The sequence below is a fragment of the Nasonia vitripennis genome, chromosome 1, assembly GCF_009193385.2.
Source record: "Nasonia vitripennis strain AsymCx chromosome 1, Nvit_psr_1.1, whole genome shotgun sequence".
NCBI lineage: Eukaryota > Metazoa > Arthropoda > Insecta > Hymenoptera > Pteromalidae > Nasonia > Nasonia vitripennis.
The window spans coordinates 5,814,908-5,831,053 of NC_045757.1; the positions used below are offsets into that span (position 1 = coordinate 5,814,908).

At 44.3% G+C, this 16,146-nt stretch overlaps 3 protein-coding genes across 3 annotated transcripts; 2 read left to right on the forward strand and 1 right to left on the reverse strand.

Moving 5' to 3' along the window:
• Positions 1 to 1,157: 1,157 nt before the first annotated feature.
• LOC116416024 (cellular tumor antigen p53-like) lies at positions 1,158 to 6,010 on the reverse strand. Its single transcript, XM_031922324.1, has 3 exons — positions 3,130 to 6,010; positions 2,783 to 3,050; positions 1,158 to 2,695 (listed from the first exon to the last, which is right to left on the reverse strand). The coding sequence occupies exons 1-3, from the start codon at positions 3,222 to 3,224 to the stop codon at positions 1,316 to 1,318; spliced, it is 1,743 nt and encodes a 580-aa protein (XP_031778184.1). The 5' UTR covers positions 3,225 to 6,010; the 3' UTR covers positions 1,158 to 1,315.
• Positions 6,011 to 9,826: 3,816 nt separating this feature from the next.
• Positions 9,827 to 11,155, forward strand: LOC116415997. Its single transcript, XM_031922101.1, has one exon. The coding sequence runs from the start codon at positions 9,827 to 9,829 to the stop codon at positions 11,153 to 11,155; it is 1,329 nt and encodes a 442-aa protein (XP_031777961.1).
• A 36-nt stretch (positions 11,156 to 11,191) lies between these two features.
• LOC116415998 lies at positions 11,192 to 15,079 on the forward strand. Its single transcript, XM_031922102.1, has one exon. The coding sequence runs from the start codon at positions 11,192 to 11,194 to the stop codon at positions 15,077 to 15,079; it is 3,888 nt and encodes a 1,295-aa protein (XP_031777962.1).
• The last annotated feature ends 1,067 nt before the right edge of the window (positions 15,080 to 16,146 follow it).

Sequence of the window (16,146 nt, forward strand, 5' to 3'; positions counted from 1 at the left end):
ATGCCTGAAAACGTTAATGCTCAGTTCATGGAATTTTATAAAAATATAATTGAAAAGTATGAGAAAATATTGAAAGATTCTTCTTCTGAGATAGATGACATTGATACCGTAGTGGAAAATATCTTAGGACCTGATTAAGTCTTACATAATCTTCTTAAAGACCATGAAGAAGAGAATATTAATGACACAGATGTTGAAAGAGCTATGAAGATGACATCAATGGAGAAATCTTATCAAAGTGTGAAGAGTAAGTTTAGAGAGAATGTTGCTGAAAATACGTTAGAGAATCACACTCAAGAATTTCAGAAAAACCCTGAAACTATCGAAGATAGTTTTGAAAAAAAGCTTCGTTTGTACAGTAATTTGAAAGAGCAAAAGATGATATGTCGTCAACCCAGTTATAGTCAATTTAACGGCGTAGAAAAAGCCATACAAGAGAAAATAGAATTTCGGGAATGTATAAGATAAATAGATGCAATTCTTATTATTATACAAATTATTAAATGAGATATACTCGTAAAGATTATGCTGAGCCGATAATCCGTGTTGATAAAGTTCACAGGTACTTAGAGCAAAAAGTCCTTGGTCGATATCGGCAGTCCACGCTCTGCCCGGTTGTCCAGTAGTACCTCCAAAAATGCAGGATTATACCACAGCAAAATTTCACTTTCGAAAGTTGTGAGGTCGTCGAAACATCCAAAAGATCGAGCTCAATTCTGCTTCAGCGGCGAGTTAAAAGCAGAAGAAGAAGGACAGGCAGTTCCAGAGGGATGGCGAAGGGAGCACTGCAGGCCGAGAGAGCGATGCGTATGTCACGAAGGTTCGAACGATAATCGCAACTGAATGTATGTACATACTTGAGTATCATATTTCCACGACTGTCGACTAGCGTTGCCAGTTCAGCTATATAAGATAAGTACTTATTTTGAAAATGTTCGTTTGGCAACGGAAAAAACGTGGGTTGGCGGGCTTTTAAACTGATGAGCGCGTTTAATTCTGCGAGATTTTGAGTGTTGATGAAAATAGATAATTTGACGTATTTGGTTTTGAAATATTGAACTAACTTATTTTGTTCTTCGGTTAATATGGCCAATCATTGATGCAAGGGGCTGGTTTAATTTTATGAAATTTGGATTATAAGAGGAATGGAAATTTTAAACAAGATTAATCGCAGAGACAATGATTTTGATTTTAAATTTAAATTTTATTACACTATTCTAATTTTATATACATATGCGTATAAACCTTATATTTACATTCACGAATATTTTCACAATATATACATATATACATACATACACGAACCCAAATCTTATTACAACGATGAGTCTGCATCTCTTTGCAAGATTTCCCTTTGCAGCTCTTCAATCCTTTGCTTTGTGTTATCGAGCACCTCTCGATACCTTGCAAAATCATTGCTTTCGTATGCCTCTCTTAACATCATCTTATAAGAGAATGTCATTATAGCCAAGGAATTTTCGCCTCCATAAACTAGTAAATTCATATTGAACTGTTCAACAATCTTATCGTTAGACATCGTTGATGTTGAATTTGACACGTCGTTCGTGAGCTGCGGCAAGCTGATAGTTGGCTGTGGCCACTTTGCCGTTGACTCTGGCAAATTCATCATTGATTGTTGAAAGCTCGTTGATGGTTCTTGATAGTTTAGTGTATATTGTGGCGAATTTTCTGTTGGCTCTGACCAGTTCATTATTCGTTGTGGCAAGTTCGTTGACGGCTGGTGTACACTTGGCATATATTGCGGAAAGTTTGACGTTGACTGCGACGATCTGAGCGTTGAGTGCGGTGCATCTGACCTTGGCTCCGGCAAGCTCGCCGATGTCTGCTGTAAATTTGGTATATATTGTGGAAAGTTTGCCATTGGCTGCGACGATCTGATCACTAGCTGTGGAAAATTTTCCGTTGGCTGCGGCAAATTTATCGATGGTTGCGGCAGGCTTGTTGATGACTGCTGTAAGCCTGATATGTATTGTGGCAAGTGTGCAATTGACTGCGGCAATCTGAACGCTGGCTGTGGATAGTTCGTCGTTCGTTGTGGCAACTTTTTCATCGTCTGTGGCAATTTCGATGACGACTGCTGTGACCTCGATATACAATGCGGCCGTGGTACTGGATAAAGATCCGGCTTTTCTACTTTTTTGACTCTATTGATTTTTCGCTTGTCACGGGGACTCGACGTTTTATTCTCTTCCTTTTTCGCATCTCTTTTCGGACAACAGCAAATTTGTATTAAAAGTGATTGTCTTCCATAGACGAATCCATTTTCGTTCTCGAGTGTAAAAACCAAAAATGTCGCTCTCCTGTTGATGCCAGTAACGCAGCTGGTATTGCAATAGAAAACGTAGTCTATTTGGAAGTAATCACGGCCAGGATTCAGCAGTCCTGTAGGCGTTACAATCGATAAAAATCCATTATTTGTATCTTCTTGGTACAAGCTACCTCGTTGGTAGGTCCTAAACGTAAATTTCATTGGCAGTGATTCGACGTGATTATTTTCTTCCAAGTCGATTGCCTTGTGGGCTCGGCAGCGTTGGACTGGTTTATCGCGACTATGACTAGCCTGAAAGATCATGCACGCTCGGACACGCAGGTTGAACGAGCTATTTTGCCAAGAAAATTGCACTGGCAGCACCTTATTCATACTTAGGAACACTTTGCGGAGTTGCTTTGAATACTGTGGAGAGAAAAAAATGGTTTCAATATTAGTATTTTGAGTGATACGCGATAGTTGCTGATTTAGAATTTCTAAATTTAAACTTACCACAAAAGATTTTTTATAGCACTCGTCACGGTTGATGAAAAGTTGAAAATTTAGTTCTCCGGAAAAATCGTCTGGATTAGTTGAAATCGTTGGCGCTTCATTTGTCATCGGCTCTATTGCGGGTACAGCTTTTGACGTGACTTCTTGTTCTCTGTACTGCGCGTTGGCTTCGGTGTATCCGGACTTTTTACTACGATCGTCCGGAGCGACTGCATTTGTCTGTGCGTCATTGTAATAAAAGGAGTCTTGGCTCTCATGATAAGGCATTCTGTAAAATAAAAAGTTCAACATCAACAAAATATATTTATATTAGCAAATATATGATTATTTGACGAAAAAAAACTTACGAGAAATTCGGGTAGGTGTATTCAAGTAAAGTTGATACTGGCGGCAAATTTGGGTTCGACGACAAAAACGCCGCCGCGTCAAAGTAATTATCCATGGCTGAGAAAATTATTCAAAGCCAAACTATATTCCATCAGAAAGAAGAGGACGGGCACAAATCGAGTCTTATAACAGACTCAAGAAGCTTGTGTCCTCATTCAGCAACTGCGAAGAACTGATGATCTCCTCTTGCATCTTTAGAGAGTTGAGGATGACTAGGTCTCTCTATCTTCTACGCTCCCTAATAGGAGATACGGTAGGGAAAGGCGAACGGACCAGGTACAAAGAATAAAGACAATGCTGAGAGCTGATTGTGACTAGACTGTAATTATTTATGTACAAGATGTCTAGGTCTGTTCGACCCGGCGGCCAGGCCGTAACTGATTCACGAAAGTGACAAAGCTTCTTAGCTCCCCTCGCGCTCGCCACGTCGTGGTGCTCCGCTAGGCGGCGCGTCGGGTCGCATGTGGTGGTAGAAGGGGACCGCCACAGCTACTCCCTCACCAGTGACAAGGGCGGAGTTCCCGAGGAACAATGATGAGGTTCCTGTAGAGGAGGCCCTGCCTGGAAGGAAGGCTGCGGATGCGTGACTTGGCGCCTGTGCTGATGAGGGCTGCTGAGCCCGGATGAAGCGAGGGTGCGGACGATGGTGATGGTGGTGGGCCAGAGTCGCCAGGTCCTTATTGGATGGAAGGACTTGGGCCCAGAAGTATGTCCGCAGAAGCCTATAGCCGGTGATGCCGAGTTGTAAAAAAAGATGTCAGCCTGGGCTGCAGTGTCCTCGTCCGGAGGTTGATGCGCAGCGTCCAGGTGTCGTTAGCGGAAGGCCTGAGGAGTGAGAAGGTCACCCTCAGGGATGGCCTTGGTTGTCGGCGTTGAAAGGCGTCCTTCGCTGAACATCCTCGGGTACCTGATGTGACAGGACGTCGGTGCCGAGGATGCGGTTGAAGGTGACGCTTCGTGGTGGACTGCTGCTGCCAGGGCGACAATCAGCTATGCGCGTCGACGTCGGGAGGATACTCCGCTGCTGGCAGGGACGGCTTGCTGGACGCAGCAGAGCCGCTTGGTGACGTGCTAGACGATGGTGATCGGCTGCTGGCGATGGGTGTGGAATCCGGAGCGGTGCGCTCGTCGTCGATCTTCGGCGTCGTCGTCAGCGACTCGTTGTGGGCCCCACGATGTGCTGGTCTTGCGCGGCGTCTGTCGCTGCGAGCGAGACGTGCGGTCTGAACAAGTAAACGGTTATGTGCGCGTCGATAGACATAGTCAAAAGGCCGTAGAATGGTTGTTATGGGTTGAGCAGCAGGTAGGCAGGGAAATCATTCATGCCGGGCGTGGACGAGAGTACACCCTTTTGGGTCGTATAAAAGTCGACGGGTTTTTACCGGATCTTCAAAATCTAGAAACCGGTACAGTGTGCCAGTTTCATGGATGTTATTTTCATGGCTGTCCGATCTGCTATCCGTCGCAAAACCGCTCTTTATCGGGTAAATAATAATTGTTTTTCGCAATTATTAATCGCGATTTTCTTGGTTTTTGTGCGAGTGGAGAAGAGAAGGAACGTCAACATGAGGACAAGGAAATTCGAGGGAATCGCCGACAAGCGAGGATCAGTCAAGAGTTTGCAGAAGACCAGCGAGGGGAGAGGATTCCGGAAAAGAGTGTCGCGGGCCCGAAGTGTAGCTCTGCTGCGACTTATCCGTGTGTGTGAGAGAGAGAGTGAGTGAGTGAGACGTGAGCGAGGTCAGCGAGGGAAGGGGCAAGCCCGCAGAAACAGCGCGATTTCAATCTCGCAGCGATCTGCGAGGCTCGTCGGCCGACGTTGCGGCCCAAGGGGAGAGCGCGCTGATTGGTCGCGAGCGGAGAGTGGGACTGAGCGCGCGACTCGAGACGCGCAGCGCGGGATTCCGCAGCTAGCATCGAGTCGAGACGGACGCGTTTTCAAGTTGTTTTCCCATTGTCTAAGTTTATCGTTTTCCGTGAACCGAGGATTAATTCTGGTGCATCTATCCGGGGTGTGAAGCGACTACCTCGAATTGCCATTCTTCGACGGACTTAGACGTGAGGCTCGAGGATCTCGCGGAGATCCTCGCTGAGCGGGTCTACCGGGAGTGGAAGAGCGCGGTGTGTGTTGCGTGAGGGTGTGTGGAGAGAGAGCTACGGGAAAGAGCCAAGCAGAGGAAGTGGTCGAGAGCTGCGAGGGTCTAAGGAAAGATCGTCACGTTGCTAAGGAAGAAGACGAGAGAGAGAGCGAGAGTTGCTGAGGAAGAAGACGAGAGAGAGAGCGAGAGTTGCGGAGGAAGACGACGAACGAGGCCGAGGGGAAAGCCCACCCAGGTGTAAGAGGCTACGAGACGAGTGTAAGTGTTCTTACTCAGGAGCGGCCAGGAGGTGAGAGAAAGTGGTGAGTGCGGGGAACGAGAAAGTGATCGGGGGTTAGAGTGTGTGTGTTAGAGAGAGGAAGAGTGATTGAGAGAGTGAGTGAGAGAATAGAGAGTCGCGGGAAAGCGCGAATAGAAGACGAGAACAAGGCGAGAGGGAAAACGCAAATCGTTCCCGAGAATTCAGGGAAAAATCGCGGGCGTTGACAGGCGAGAAGCGCGCGGCGTCAATTCCGAGAAGCCGGGTCCGCTTTGTGTTGGCGAGCGGGTGCGAGAGGGGAGGCATTTCGGGCGAGCGTGAGCCGCTCTCCGTGCACGGAGAGGTAGCGCTCAAAGTTACCGACTTCGCGAGCGGCGATCGTTTGAGCGTGTGAGAGAGAGAGAGAGAGAGAGAGAGAGAGAGAGAGAAGGATAGGGAGAGCGAAGTGTTGTTGCGCGGCGGAATCTTGTAAACTTTGGAGACCGAAATAAAGAGAGAGTTTCGAGCGTAATTAAATTGACTCATTATTCCGACATTCCCGATTACCCCGATTCGGGTTGATCTAGCGCCCCCCCCCCCCCCTCTGAGATCCAGGCCGGGATCCGGAGGAATATAAATAATAGTGGCGCGGATAAGGGGGCCGTAAACAAAAGAAAATTTGTTTGCGGAGATCGCCACGTCACAAAATAAGATCAAATGGTTTTATTTTAGTTCAAATGTGGGAGCATGACTTTAATTCAAATATAGCTACTTTAAACGCTTTTAAGCGCTTAATTGAAAATCACCCGATCGCTCATAATGAAATTCTCAATCCGCGAGATGCTTTTCACGGTGGTCGCACGGGTAACATTGGGACCTTATACAAAGTCGAACCGGGTGAAAAAATAAAATATGTCGATGTTTGCCCTTTATACCCCTTTATTTGTAAAATAGGCAAGTTTCCGATAAAACACCCGCGCGTATATAACAGCACCGACTGTCTCAAACTAACTGGGCCTAATTTTGAACGTTTTGACCGTGTTGAGGGCTTAGTTAAATATACGATTCTACCGCCGCGTAAACTCTTTCATCCTGTGTTACCGTATCGTCTGCATAATCGGTTACTTTTTCCCTTATGCAGAACGTGTTGTGAAATTTTGAGCATATTATGATACCGATTCCGTCATATACGTATCAAAGGGTGAGCGTGATGAGTACGAACCAGAAACCGGGTCTCTGCTAAGCCAATTAACGGATGAACTGGAAGAGTACGGAGAAGGCTCTTAGTGCGTGCACGCAAAGGCGAAACCTTTGATACGTGTAAACTAAAGGGCATCCGACTCAACTATGAGAATAGTCAAAAAATAAATTTCGACTCTGTTTTAGAGATGATGGAAAATCACGAATTCGATATTATAGACGCAGAGGAGGAGGAGGGAGCGGAGGAGGAGGAGGTAAATGAGGATCGGGGCGCGAATAATTGTATATATGTTAGGAATTTCCATATAGGTCGAACGTCAGTCAATGACATTATTAGTTTTAAGCAAACGAGAAAACTGTTACAATGCCGCTACCCTAAGCGGGTCTGGACGGGTGGGTGCCTATCACCACTACACAGCGCGTCCTTAGGTTGCGGATAGAGGAACAGCCCCTGAGAAAGAGGTTAGCTGCGAATAAATTGAATAAGCAGCCGCGGACAGCCGATAGGAACAGGCGTGGGTGTGATGAGCCCACACTGTCGAACGCATTCATCTAGAAACACTACGCAAGCACCACAACAACAAAAACACTTCACATTATCTCTTATCTCTCAATCTATCTCTTTCATCACACATTACAAAAATGGGCCTAAATCCTGCTGCCGAGGAGGATGCGGGAGCGATGACAACTGCCCCGAAAGGGGATGTGTAGAATGATTCGTCACCTGGTCTTACGCGGTAACGATGCCAGCGAAGGCGCGCTGCCTTGCAGGGGGGCGTTAGGATGCGAGAATGAAACCGTAGTGTGTCTGACGACGAATTGACACTGTCCTCGTCAAAGTCGGAAAGCTCTCATACTTAGTTCTTAGGGGGTTATCACCTCTAGAACGGTGGACTCACCTGCGATCGGAACAGGATCCGAAGCGCGCGGGTTTAACATAACATCATGGCTCAAAAAAATCAAATCCGAACCAAAAGGGACTTAAGGGTCGGAACTTGGAATGTTCGCAGTCTATACAGAGCAGGTGCGTTTAGAGAACTCGTAAAGGAAGCTGATAGGTACAATCTAGATTTGGTAGCAATACAGGAATCGCGGTGGCCAGATGGCGGAGTACTAGCATCGGGTAACTTCACGTACCTGTACGGGGCCGGGAGTGGGGGATCTCTAGGCACCGGATTTCTCGTAAGCAAAAGCATCATACATTCGGTTAAAAGTTTCAAATCCGTCAATGATAGGCTCTCGTACATCATTATCGAAGGTGAATGGTATAGATATGTATTTATTAATGTACACTGTCCTACGGAGGACAAAGAAGCAGAAGCTAAGGATCTCTATTATGAAACTTTAGAGCAGGTAATCGACCAGTTCGCGTCTTACGACACAAGAATAGTATTAGGCGATTTCAATGCTAAAATAGGTAGGGAGGAAATGTTTAGGCCTACTATAGGTAAGGAAAGCCTGCACGAAGCCAGCAATGATAACGGGTCATAAATTTCGCGGCGGCAAAAGATCTTATAATCAAAACTACGTGTTTGAAGCACAAGAACATACACAAGGCAACGTGGACATCGCCGGACGGGGCCACACAGAACCAAATTGATCATTTCCTCATTGAAAAAAGACGTCATGTTGCGTCGCAACACGGCTCACGAGGTGGTGGCAGCACCTGCCGGGCGCTTCGTTCTTGCGCGCGCATTCGCGCCACGTTTTTTGCCATCTTCCCGTGCGGGTGCATGCCGGTCAGTCAGTCGACAGCCATTCCAACGAGCGGAAGTCTTCCTCGTTGTTGACTTTGCTTTACGCGATTACGATTATAAAGTTCAAAACTAATATCGCGAGTTTAATATTCAATTAAATCGCATTTTATTCATAACCGACCCACGAGCGGTTTGCCTTTGTTGTGGCCTAGCGACGTATATACGGGACCCCACGAGTTGCGTGTTGCGTTCATCAACCGACCCACGTTCGGTTTTCTTTTCTTTTGTCAAACTGTGACAGCAACAATAAAATTGAACAATCGTGTGTGCATGTGAATGTGTGATTTGCGTGTACCGCGTGTTGCGTGCGCGCTCAACGGCGTTTTTCTTTGTGTCGACTTCACTCGCAGTTTTGTATTCTTAATCAACGTTTTTTTTTCTTGTGTTCTTCTTAATAAATTGGGTTTTTTATGTCTGCGGACTTTTTCCCATAAAAAGTGTTATTTTATTTTAATTTCCTTCAAAAATATTAAAATCAGTGAAAATCGTAAAATCAGTAATAATAAAATCATTCGAATCTCAATATAGCTAAAAACTTAATTCGGTCTTGTCTGCTCTCAAGGCAAACAAAGACTTCGCGAAATAACTTCTTTTTTTTGATGTTGAATTTATTTTGCAATTTCTTCAAGGGTGCCTCCTGTGAGGTCTTTCCTCACTATCGTTCGCGAGTGACGTCACACAAACAAGTGCCGACCCGTTGTGCGCGTGGCAACCGGTGTATCGGTGGCGATTCTGCGAAAAACTCTCGCGTCATAAAGGGCCGAAAGTTTCGTCGAGCGTGACGTCATCCAACTCTATCAACATCATCATTGTCTTGCCGCCGTCACTCCACGACCAGGTCACCTCTCCACCCAGCTGGCCATCTCGTCGTGAAGGATGTCCAGGATTGTGATTAAGATAAGTTTTTGTTTCAATTCTCTCGCCTCTATTAATCATATACTTGCATTCGTTTGAGTTTTCCGCAAGCGTTTTTTCGAATAGTTATCCGATTATTATATTTTGTTTTCCGGAATCGTTTTCTCCACGGTTTCGGAAATTTATTAGGACGTTGCGTTGCTTCGTTATTCGAAAATAACGATTCGCAATTAGTTATCTTTTCTTGGTCAATTTAATTGAATTTTATAAAGTTTTTTTTTTTTATTTTTTATTGCCTTGTATCATCCTTTCACTTCGTTATAATTTAAATTTTTTATAATAATTAATCAAGTTCTTGAATTTATTCCTTTGCTTGGACTAGAGTAACTTCAGTAAATTAAAATCATTTTGTGTAATCTAAAGGCCAAGCAATTTTTTCGTATAACTAGCTTTTTACGTTATTTAAAAGTTTATTTTCCTTTTTTGGTTACATTCATATTTTTCAACAATGTCTCTCACTGCTGACCAAAGCAAGCGTGTTGCATACATTCAACAAAAATATAAGTCACTCGAATCTCAAATAACGAGAGTCGAAACTTATGTCAAGGGTGCCAACCCAGAGGCAACCAATGCGAAGTTAAGGTTTGATATTTTGTCTTCATTACACAAGGAGTACATGAAGTACAATGATGAACTTTCCCAGTTAGATCCCGACAATCCTTCGATAGGTTCGTTTCCCGATCTCTCTGATCGTTATTTTGAGGTTGGCGCTGCTGTTGAGAAACTTCAACGGAGTGTTGATCCGCCAATCCCAATTGCGAATTCCACTCTGAATGCGAGTACAATCGTTCTCGCGGAGCATCAGGCTCTTCCCAAAATTCCTCAGGTATCACTGCCTATGTTTGACGGTAATCGTGAAACTTGGTCCCATTTCAAGAGCAAATTCACCACGCTCGTTCATACTCGTACGGACATATCGGATGCCGTGAAGGCCGGTCAGTTGTTTTCTCTGCTCACAGGAGCGGCTTTAGCAAAGGTGTCCCATTACGATCCGTGTGAAGCCGATTATCAGAAGGCTTGGACCAGTCTTCTCAGTTTTTACGATCAAAAGCGTATCGTCGCTAATCAACATTTAGATGCTCTGTTAGATCTTCCTCGCTTGCAGAAGGCGTGCGATGAGGATTTGTCATCTTTGGTGGACAACGTTCGCCAACGTCTCAATATTCTTGAGCGCTTGGGAAGAGCGCCTAGCGAAGATTTAGTTGTTAGGATAATAGAGAGGTGTCTACCTCCTGCAGTTTCTAGTAGATGGCAAGATAGACTAGAACCCAATGCTTTCCCTAAGTTGGACGATCTTCTCAAGTTTATTGACAATACAGTGTTCAAACTGCAATCTCTGCATGGCACTTTTTCGACTGCTCCCAATAGCAGAAAACGTTCTGGGCAAGCCGTTCCGCAATCGCATTCTAAGAACCCGAAACAGAACGCTCGTTCTCTGGTCACTTCTGGAGTGTCTTCAACTTCTCAAGCTTCTCAAATCACTTGTCCAAAATGCAAGGGCGAACACAATTTATTCAGATGTGTTGATTTTGAGAAGCTGTCCGTTTCAGAACGATGGAAATTCGTAAACAGCAATAAGGTGTGCCGCAATTGTCTCGGAAAACATCCTTTTCCATGCAAGAGTGAACACCGTTGCAAGAAGTGTTCGAAGGCTCATCACACAAAACTCCACAATGATAAGGGTTCTGGATCGCAGTCGTCGAAGGCGCCAGAGGCGTCAAAGACTTCTGAATCTTCAACTAAAGAGGTTCCTAATTCTTCGAATCCTCAATCATGACTCCATGGATACACATATACTTCTGTTGCTTTTCCCATGGACTCTCAATTGATGACAACTGCTGTTGTCAAGATTCAAGATTTTCGAGGAAATTTTATCGTGGCACGTGCTCTGCTTGATACCTGTTCCAACGTAAATCTAGTTTCAGAAAAATTTGCTAAAAAATTAAATTTAATAGAACATTCTTGCCTCGTTAACATAGGAGCAGTTGACCAACTGTGCACTGTTTCAAAGAGTCAAATTTCAACTACTTTGCAATCGAGTTATAACAAATTTCAAGCTAATTTACACCTTTTGCTAGTTCCGAATATCGCAGAAGCCGTGCCTAACGAAGCTTTTCCTCGCGATCGTTTTGACATCCCGAAACATATTCAACTCGCCGATCCTCAGTTTCATTTGCCTAAACCCATCGATCTGCTCCTTGCTTCTAAAACTACTTTGTCCACCTTTGCGGTAGGACAGATTAAATTGCGTAACGAGGAAACTCGATCGGAGATCATCCTACAAAAAACTAGGTTAGGATGGTTAGTAGCTGGAGGTGTAGACCCGCTTACTTCTTCAAAACAAGCTTCATGTAACATCGTTAAAGTGGACAAACTTCTCGAACGTTTTTGGCAAATCGAAGAATTTCCTAATGAACCCGTAAGATCTCGGGAAGAAATAGCTTGCGAAGAGCATTACGTCGCTCACACCACTCGTGACCCTGTCTCCGGTCGATACACGGTTCGCTTACCCTTTAAGGACAACAAGTTTGAGTTAGGTAGTTCTCGATCACAGGCCCTTCGTCGTTATTATTCTCTTGAACGAAGGTTCGAGAAAGATCCTAAGTTAAAGGCTGACTATTACAAAGTTATGGAAGAATACATCACTTTAGGTCATATGACTCCTAATGACGACACCGAAGACGGCTGTTATCTGCCTCATCACGTTGTGGTCAAGGAGTCCAGCGAAACCACGCAGTATAGGGTTGTTTTCGATGCTTCCTCTAAAACTTCGACAGGCATTTCGCTTAATGATATTCTCCTTGTGGGTCCCACTATTCAAAACACCATCTTCGAGCAAGTTTTACGTTTTCGTAGCCATCTATTCGTTGTAACAGCGGACATCGAAAAGATGTACCGTCAAATTCTTGTCCATCCAGAAGATCGAAAATTCCAAAAGGTACTTTGGCCTGATCCAAAAACAGGAAAATTGAGAACTTGGGCATTAAATACCGTCACTTTTGGCATGGCTGCTGCCCCTTTCTTAGCAATACGCACAATTCATCAACTCGCTCACGATGAAGCGAAGGATTTTCCTCGAGCTAGCAAATTGCTTATTCGCGACTTTTACGTCGACGACTTTGTATCCGGAGCGGATTCGTTCGAGGAGATTTTAGCCATTCGTGACGAAATGATTGCGTTGCTGCGTCGAGGCGGTTTTCTGATTCGAAAATGGGCATCGAACCATCGATCTATTTTGGACAAAATAGATTCAGGAGTTTTCGAGTTGGATCACATGGTCAAAGAGACTCCAATCCAGAAAACGCTGGGAATCATTTGGGATTCCGAGAATGACCAATTAAAATATACAGTTGTAAAAATGGATAACGAGACTACTGTGACCAAGCGAAGGCTCCTATCAGAGATATCCAAGATCTTTGATCCTCTTGGATTGTTAGGACCAATTATCTTGTATGCTAAGGTGTTGATGCAAGACTGTTGGAAATCTAAGGTAAATTGGGATGAATCTCTTTCTCAGGATGTCTATACCAAATGGCATTCGTTTTCTATTCAGTTGCCTCTTCTTACGGAATTCTCAATTCCTCGCACGATTTTGATTGCGAATCCCATTAGGAGCGAGCTTCATGGATTTTGCGATGCTTGTATTTCTGGATACGGAGCATGTCTATTTGTCAAATCATATGACGCTCTTGGACATGTCTCTATTCGATTGCTTTGCAGTAAATCTAGAGTGGCTTCTCTGAAGGGACTTACCATTCCTAAGCTAGAACTCAGCGCGGCTGTAGTTCTTCGAAAGCTCCTTTCTGAGTCTAAATCTCAACTCCATTTTTCCATTGATCAGATCTACCTTTGGTCCGATTCAACCATCGTTCTCTTTTGGTTAAAGAAATCTCCTCACGTATTGCAAACTTTCGAGGCTAATCGGGTATCGTACATCCAATCGTTACCAGACATCGTGCATTGGCGACATGTTAAGTCTGAAGACAATCCAGCTGACTCACTTTCCAGAGGCCAATTACCATCTGAATTTCTAGCTAATTCTTTGTGGAATTCTGGTCCTGATTGGTTACGTCTTCCCGAAGGAGAATGGCCTGAATCATCCACTCCTTGCTCATCGGTAACTCTAGGTCTCAAAAGGGCTGGTTGTTTTCTTACCAAGCCTGCATACAGCGAAATCTATTTGCGTTTCTCGAGTTTTGAACGATTTGTGAGGGTTGTTGCTTTTATTCTGCGTTGGAAACGAATCAGATCTCAAAAGAAACCAGAACGGTTGTTCCCAGAGATCTCCGAATCGAAGGATAGGATTTCCAAGATTCTCCAGTTGATCCGACCATTGGAGGTCTCTGAATTATTAAATTCAGAAGATCAAATCATATTCATGGTTCAATCCGAAAATTTTTCAATTGAAATTCGTCAATTGAAAAAATTTCCCAATCTCAAAACTTGGTTAGGCAGTTTACATCCTTTTATCAAAGACGACAAGTTACTTCGGGTAGGGGGTCGTTTGAAATTGTCGGATCTTCCATACAATCAAAAACATCCAGTTTTACTTCCTAGTAAACATCCGGTTACAGATATGATTATCCGCCAGGTTCATCGTGTCAATCTCCACGCTGGAATTCAATCCACTCTTTCTTCCATCAGATCGAAGTATTGGATTCTCAATGGAAAAAACCAAGTGCGGAATGTTGTTAGACATTGTGTGGAGTGTATTCGTCAACGGCCAACAATCGTTCATGCTCAAATGGCCGATCTACCCAAGACTCGAATAAATGAATCGCCAGCTTTCTCTCATGTAGGAGTAGATTTCTTTGGTCCAATCTTAATCAAAGAAAAAAAGGATCGAAATAGGTCGTTCATCAAAACCTATGGCTGCGTTTTTGTGTGTCTAGCTTGTAAGGCCGTACATATCGAACTGGCGACCGATCTTTCCTCTGAAGGTTTCATGGCTGCCTTTGATCGGTTCATCAGCCGCAGAGGAGTCCCCGAACATGTTTATTCGGACAATGGCACTAATTTCGTTGGGGCTAGTAACGAACTTCGTGAAGTTTATGATCTTTTTGAAACTCCAGAATTTCGAAAGACAATAGGCACTTATGCCATTGCCAAACGGATAGAGTGGCATTTCAATCCACCTCTGTCTCCTCATTTCGGAGGTATTTGGGAAGCAGCTGTCAAAAGCTTCAAACACCATCTTAAGCGTGTTCTCAAGGATCAGAAACTCACTTACGAACAGATTAACACTCTTCTCATCCAAATTGAGGCAATCCTCAATTCTCGTCCTCTCTGTTCGCTTTCTACTGACCCCAACGATCCTGTGTCCATTACTCCTGCTCATCTATTAGTAGGACGTCCATTCAATGTCTTACCAGAAAAATCTGTCTTTTCAGTTCCAGGAAATCGACTCTCGACGTACAAATTCCTTACCAAAATGCGCCAGGACTTCTGGAATAAATGGCATAAGGAGTACCTGCATGAATTGCAAACCCGCCAAAAATGGCATGACTCTACTGCGGAACTCATCGTTGGATCGGTGGTGATTCTAATGGACGATATCACCTATTGTTCAAGATGGCCACTGGGTGTGATCGTCGAGGTACATCCTGGGAGTGACGGCATCGCTCGAGTAGCTTCTGTCAAGACTTCAACCGGCATCTACAAGCGTAACATCACCCGTTTGTGTATTCTTCCCACGACTTAGATTAACAAATTGTTATGACCGTTAGCGACCGCATCGGAACCTCACCATTAGCGTCGTTTTGTAATGCCGATTTTTGCCACAGATGTGCGCGATTTGGCTTGCCATAAATGAGTTGAGCCACGTCGTATTCTGTGTAGCACCTTATATACCTGGCCCGCGAGAAGTAGATCCGGAATTTCTACTGCCAGAAGCTCAGGAGTCAAGCGCGAAGCTTGGCTTTTGCGACGCGATGCTTAATACGGAAAATTCGGGTATTAGGTTTCAAGATGGTTGAGGTTCCCTCTAGTTATTAAGTAGTATTTTATCTTCATAGGTTTAAGCTATCTCTTGTAAATATTGTTCATTAGGATAATCATCTGTGATCAACAGATCAGTCACTCCAAAGGAAACTGATCTTTTACTTGTCTAGTCTGTTCCTTGTCAAGTAAAATCAAGATTAGCGTTAAAATGTAAGTTTAACGTTTGTAAATATGTTATTGTTCGTCGATATAATTAGTTATAAACTTCATGTTGCGATTAATTAAGCGTTGCTTGTATCTTTTTTGAACTCTATTTGCGTCATCTCGTAAAATTATAACTCCGATTCTGCAATCTTCCCCGGGAGTATGTTGCGTCGCAACACGGCTCACGAGGTGGTGGCAGCACCTGCCGGGCGCTTCGTTCTTGCGCGCGCATTCGCGCCACGTTTTTTGCCATCTTCCCGTGCGGGTGCATGCCGGTCAGTCAGTCGACAGCCATTCCAACGAGCGGAAGTCTTCCTCGTTGTTGACTTTGCTTTACGCGATTACGATTATAAAGTTCAAAACTAATATCGCGAGTTTAATATTCAATTAAATCGCATTTTATTCATAACCGACCCACGAGCGGTTTGCCTTTGTTGTGGCCTAGCGACGTATATACGGGACCCCACGAGTTGCGTGTTGCGTTCATCAACCGACCCACGTTCGGTTTTCTTTTCTTTTGTCAAACTGTGACAGCAACAATAAAATTGAACAATCGTGTGTGCATGTGAATGTGTGATTTGCGTGTACCGCGTGTTGCGTGCGCGCTCAACGGCGTTTTTCTTT